Source organism: Hipposideros armiger, unplaced genomic scaffold (genome assembly GCF_001890085.2).
Source record: "Hipposideros armiger isolate ML-2016 unplaced genomic scaffold, ASM189008v1 scaffold_11, whole genome shotgun sequence".
Lineage (NCBI taxonomy): Eukaryota > Metazoa > Chordata > Mammalia > Chiroptera > Hipposideridae > Hipposideros > Hipposideros armiger.
In genome coordinates, this window is record NW_017731361.1 from 3791001 (window position 1) to 3796594 (window position 5594).

Below are 5594 nucleotides of genomic sequence, written 5' to 3' on the forward strand. Positions count from 1 at the left end.
CCCTCTGACCCCCAGGCTGAGCTGCAGTTTTACCTGGTTGTGGCCTTGGCCTTGATCTCAGTGCTTTTCCTCCTCGCGGTGATTCTGGCGGTGGCTCTGAGCCTGCGACGCTCCTCCAGCAATACCTCATGGAGTTGCTTTCAGGCTGGTGGTATCTGCTCCAAGACTGGACCCGGGGTTCTCCCCAGCTACTGCGAAGGGACTTTGCCTTATTCTTATAATCTGTGCGCTGCCTCACATTCCTCAAAGACTGAGTTTAAATTTCTCAATGTAAACCCTGCACATGCTCCAGCACAAGATCTTCTATGTAATGAAGCCTCTTGGTTTGAAAGTGCCAGCAGTGACAATCCCAAAATGACTTCTGATTCAGTTGATTTGCAACAGGTGAGTTACTTCAAAACCCTTTCCTCCCATAAGTATAATTAGGTTTCAATTAATTATTTTAGAGGTTAAAAAAACAGGCTAAGTATGTCTTGATTTTACTCTGTTTTATTGTTTGAGGGAGCATACAATAAGGGGTATTAGAAATTCCTTGTTCGCTTATCTGTGTTGCAACTATTCTTTCATAAAATGTCACCTTGTGATGGTCTTGAAATTTTTGTTTATCCTAAAATAATTTATCCTGAAACATGTCTAATGCCTTAGTATCTCACACTCTCATTGTGAGACATAATATCTATACATAATTCTGAGCAATTAAGTGATTTACTTAGTTTCAATGCAGTCAATCCTAAACTATGGTTTATATATAATATATAATATAAAATATTTTTCATTATAGCTCATATATTTTTACTTCTTTTGCATGTTTTAAAAAGTATACACAAATATTGGCTAAAATAGGGCAGTGCTTAATCTATACATTAATAAAAATAGATAATGACAACTAAAAATGACAACATTTGACTAGTACTAAGTGGATTGGTTCCAAATATATTTGTGGTTGTTTGTGCCCTTGTTGAAATGGGACAAATATAAATGATGGTGGAGTGTGATAATTCAAGATTTACAGAAAAGTGTAATATTATTTGTTCTCCAAGGCCCTAAGAGATATTACCACAATATATGAGTGGTGAATTCCAGGGAACATATGAAATTATTCAAAATAGGCTCATTTGTTTTTTCAAATTCTTCTCATTCTTGGGGACAGAAATTTTATGAGTATCATTTATGCAGATTTAGAAGAAATAAGATCCTATGTATGATGGTTTCACAAAAATACGATGCAGTATTAAGTTAGGACTCTAAGCGTCGCTGTTCACTAACCCGGGTAAGGAAAGCACTGAGAACTCGAGTTACATCCTCCAAGCACAAAGCAGATCAGATTCAAAAGCTCTGCAGTTGCGCAAAAATGCTGACCTAAAACGTTTTGCATCGGATCTCTGCTTCTTTATGGACCTTGACCTCTAATTCTGAGAATCCCAAGAGTGACACGAACCTGTTCTCCTTAATCAAAATCCCAGGGAGGTCCTTAAGGAGCCAGTAATGGCAGTTCTGCAAAGGCACCGGCATCACAGCCGGTTAGTCCTGCTCTTCACGCTCCTGGGGACGCTGTGGGGAGCCGAGGCTGGGCCAATCTGTTACTCCATTCCCGAGGAGCTGGACAAAGGCTCCTTCGTGGGCAATATCTCCAAGGATCTGGGGCTGGAGCCCGGGGAGCTAGCGGAGCGTGGAGTTCGCATCATCTCCAGAGGTAGGACGCAGCTTTTCGCTCTGAATCCGGGAGGTGGCAGCTTGGTCACAGCGGGCAGGATAGACCGGGAGGAGCTGTGCGCCCAGAGCGCGCGGTGTCTGGTGAGTTTTAACATCCTCATTGAGGATAAATTGAATCTTTATCCCATAGAAGTGGAAATCGTGGATATTAATGACAATACACCCCGATTCTTAAGGGAAGAATTGGAAGTGAAAATTCTAGAAAACGCACCCCCATCCTCTCGTTTACCACTTATGGAGGTCTATGACCCGGATGTGGGAAAGAACTCTCTTCAGGGCTTCAAACTCAGCGGGAATAGTCACTTCTCAGTGGATGATGTGCCATCTGAAACTGATGGGCACAAATACCCCGAGCTGGTGCTGGAGCGTGCTCTGGACCGGGAGGGAGAGGCCATTTACCACCTAGTTCTTACTGCCATGGATGGCGGTGACCCTGTCCGTTCAAGCATGGCGCGAATTCTGGTAACTGTCTTAGATGTGAATGACAATGCTCCGGTGTTTACTCAGCCTGTGTACCGTGTGAGTGTTCCTGAAAATCTGCCAGTAGGTACGCCAGTGCTGTCGGTAAAGGCCACCGACCAGGATGAAGGAGTCCACGCGGAAGTAACATATTCCTTTGTGAGGATAACAGAAAAAATCTCCAAGGTTTTCTGCTTGAATGTTTTGACTGGAGAAATATCAACTTCTGCAAATCTAGACTATGAGGACTCCAGCTTTTATGAGCTGGATGTTGAAGCCCGGGATCGGCCAGGTCTACAAGACAGAGCAAAAGTCTTAGTAACTATCTTGGATGTGAATGATAATGTACCAGAAGTAGTCGTTACTTCTGGAAGCAGGTCAATTGCTGAAAGTACGCCTCCAGGAACAGTAATCGCTCTTTTTCAAGTACATGATCGAGACTCTGGACTGAATGGCCTGGTAACTTGTTCCATCTCAAGAAGTCTGCCATTTCAACTGGAAAAATCAGTAGACAATTATTATCGATTAATGACCAGTACAGTTCTAGATCGAGAACAGGTATCCTTGTACAACATCACTGTGACAGCCACAGACAAAGGAGTGCCACCTCTGTCTACAGAAACACTCATCTCTCTAAATGTGGCAGATATCAACGACAACCCACCTGCTTTCCCCCACTCCTCTTATTCTGTCTATGTCCCTGAGAACAACCCCCGAGGTGCCTCCATCTTCTCTGTGACTGCACACGACCCTGACAGTGACAAAAACGCCCGGGTCACCTACTCCCTGGCTGAAGACACCATCCAGGGTGCGCCTCTATCCTCCTATGTCTCCATCAATTCTGACACCGGTGTCCTGTATGCATTGCACTCCTTCGATTATGAGCAGTTCCGTGACCTGCAATTGAGAGTGACTGCGCATGACAGTGGGGACCCACCACTCAGCAGTAATGCATCACTGAGCATATTTGTGCTGGATCAGAATGACAATGTGCCAGAGATCCTGTACCCCTCCATCCCCACCGATGGTTCCACAGGTGTGGAGCTGGCGCCCCGCTCAGTAGAGCCCGGCTACCTGGTGACTAAGGTGGTGGCAGTGGACAGAGACTCAGGCCAGAACGCCTGGCTGTCCTACCGCCTGCTCAAGGCCAGCGAGCCAGGGCTCTTCACGGTGGGGCTGCACACGGGCGAGGTGCGCACTGCGCGTGCCCTGCTGGACAGAGACGCGCTCAAGCAGAGCCTGGTGGTGGCGGTCCAGGACCACGGCCAGCCCCCTCTCTCGGCCACCGTCACGCTTACCCTGGCGGTGGCCGACAGCATCCCAGATGTCCTGGCCGACCTGGAAAGTCTTGAGCCGTCCGCCAACCCTGATGACTCCAGCCTCACACTGAACCTGGTGGTGGCCTTGGCCGCTGTTTCCTGCATCTTCCTCGCCTTTGTCATCGTGCTGCTGGCGCTCAGACTGCAGCGCTGGCACACGTCACAAAGGCTCCAGACTTCCGGAGGCAGATTGGCAGGCATGCCCACCTCTCACTTTGTCGGCGTGGACGCGGTGCAGGCTTTCCTGCAGACCTATTCCCACGAGGTCTCCCTCACCGCGGACTCGCGGAAGAGTCACCTGATCTTCCCGCAGCCCAACTACGCGGACACGCTCATCAGCCAGGGGAGCTGTGAGAAAAGTGAGCCTCTTCTGATTCAGGAAGATTCAGGTTTTTGCAAAGAAGGAGACTCCCTTGTTCAGGTGAGGTTATTGCTTTTGTTGATTTTATTTGAGCAGGAAATGTAAAATTTTTTCTTTGACCAGTGCTTAGTTATATTAGCGTTTTGCAGTGAATCGTACAATTTTGAGATGTTTCTTTTATGTCAATAGACCACTATTAAATCTTAGTTTTCTCAAATTTCACCAAAAAAATCTTAATAATATAGGCCCTAGATGTTTTTTGTTTTCTTTTCTCCTCTTGGCAAGCTCTTTGTGCCCGTGGTTGCATACATCTCATTTCTTTTTCCTATCATGTGATATTTCTGAGATTCTTTTTAATATATATATATATATACACATATATATACATATATATGTGTATATATATATATATATAAAACTGAATTGTAGCCTCTGTTAAAGAAGATCAATATCTTGGTTTTTCCCACTTTTAATTAATAGAAAGTGTTTTCTAAAATGATGGCGATCTGTGAGAGATATAGCCCCTTTACTACTTAGGAACCAAAAATTATATTTATAAAAGATAAAAATAATTGGGAAGACCTGAATAATATACCTGAAACTATCTGGTACTCCTTTCAGACCCGTCACAATATCTATAGTCCTCAAAATAAAATTGAAATGAAAAAAGACTTGTGTTATCTATCTCACAAAAATTCTGGAGAAATAAAATATAATAAAATAATTGTATAAAAGTTTTTTCAAACAATAAAGCAGTATAATGAACAAGTATTTGTTGACATTATTATGATTATTGGGCTGTTAACAAGTAAAGGTAAGCACCTGATGCTCTGTGCCTACCACAATGTCTTCTGCAATCTGTGTGCTTGGTAGTATTTAAAAATGAAAATCCATTTTAAAATATGCTCATTAGTGTCCACTTACAGGATATAGCTCTAAAAATAGAGGAGTGACTAATGAATGGGAGAATGAAGGATTAATAGTATTCAAATAAGGAATTAAATAATTAGCATATTTAACCCAGATAAAATAAGGCTCTGTCATGCAGGAATTCTATTCAAATATTTAAGAAAGGAGGGTTGTCATTTGAAAGAATAATTAGCCTAATTCATCATGGCCTTGATGAGTAGGAAAAAAAACAGTTTTGAGATGTTTAAGTTGTCCTATCAGAAAGTGGATTACTAAGGAGATTCTATTATTGGCACTCTTCAAAAGTAAGTTGATGGCCTTGGAATTAATAGAATACAGGGAATAATATAAGTTGATGAGCTGCCCTGAGCTAGAGGATTCTATGATCTGATAAATAATAGGTTGGTCATTTGTGCATTTAAATTTGGTATGTGCATGTAAAATAAACAATTGAAGTGATATCTTGAAAATGAATGAAAACCTCTCTTGTAACCTGAAGTTGTCAGTCTTCATAAATAGTGATTAAGTTGATATCATTAAATTAGCTGCTAAGTGTGATGCACATTTTTCTAAATCAATATTGTGGTATTTACATTTCAGCAATTATTGTAGAATTATTTATTCCAGAATTCCAAATGCATATGCCTAACCAAGCGATTCCAGTCATACACATTTTCAAGTATGATTTGTTTGGACATTTGTAATATAATTCTTTGATGGTTTTAGTCAGAATTTATTAGTAAATAACAATTTTAAAGAACTTGAATCTTGGGTATTGGTCAAGGGAGTCATATGGTCATATATATATATATATATATATATATATATATATA

The 5594-nt window shown here is 42.0% G+C and overlaps 1 protein-coding gene across 4 annotated transcripts in view; it reads left to right on the top strand.

Moving 5' to 3' along the window:
• The window catches only part of LOC109393460 (protocadherin gamma-C4), a 161371-nt gene that overhangs the window by 32744 nt on the left and 123033 nt on the right, over nucleotides 1-5594 (top strand). Inside the window, exons 1-2 of one of the 4 annotated variants that reach the window (XM_019662807.1) lie at nucleotides 880-1693; nucleotides 1844-3912. The exons of 2 other annotated variants lie outside the window; for them this stretch is intronic. In XM_019662807.1, coding sequence (XP_019518352.1) covers nucleotides 1486-1693; nucleotides 1844-3912 — 2277 coding nt within the window. In that variant the 5' untranslated portion in view covers nucleotides 880-1485. Of the gene's footprint in view, nucleotides 1-876; nucleotides 3913-5594 lie in introns of those variants that run through there. One more of the 4 variants, XM_019662743.1, reaches the window with a different exon arrangement.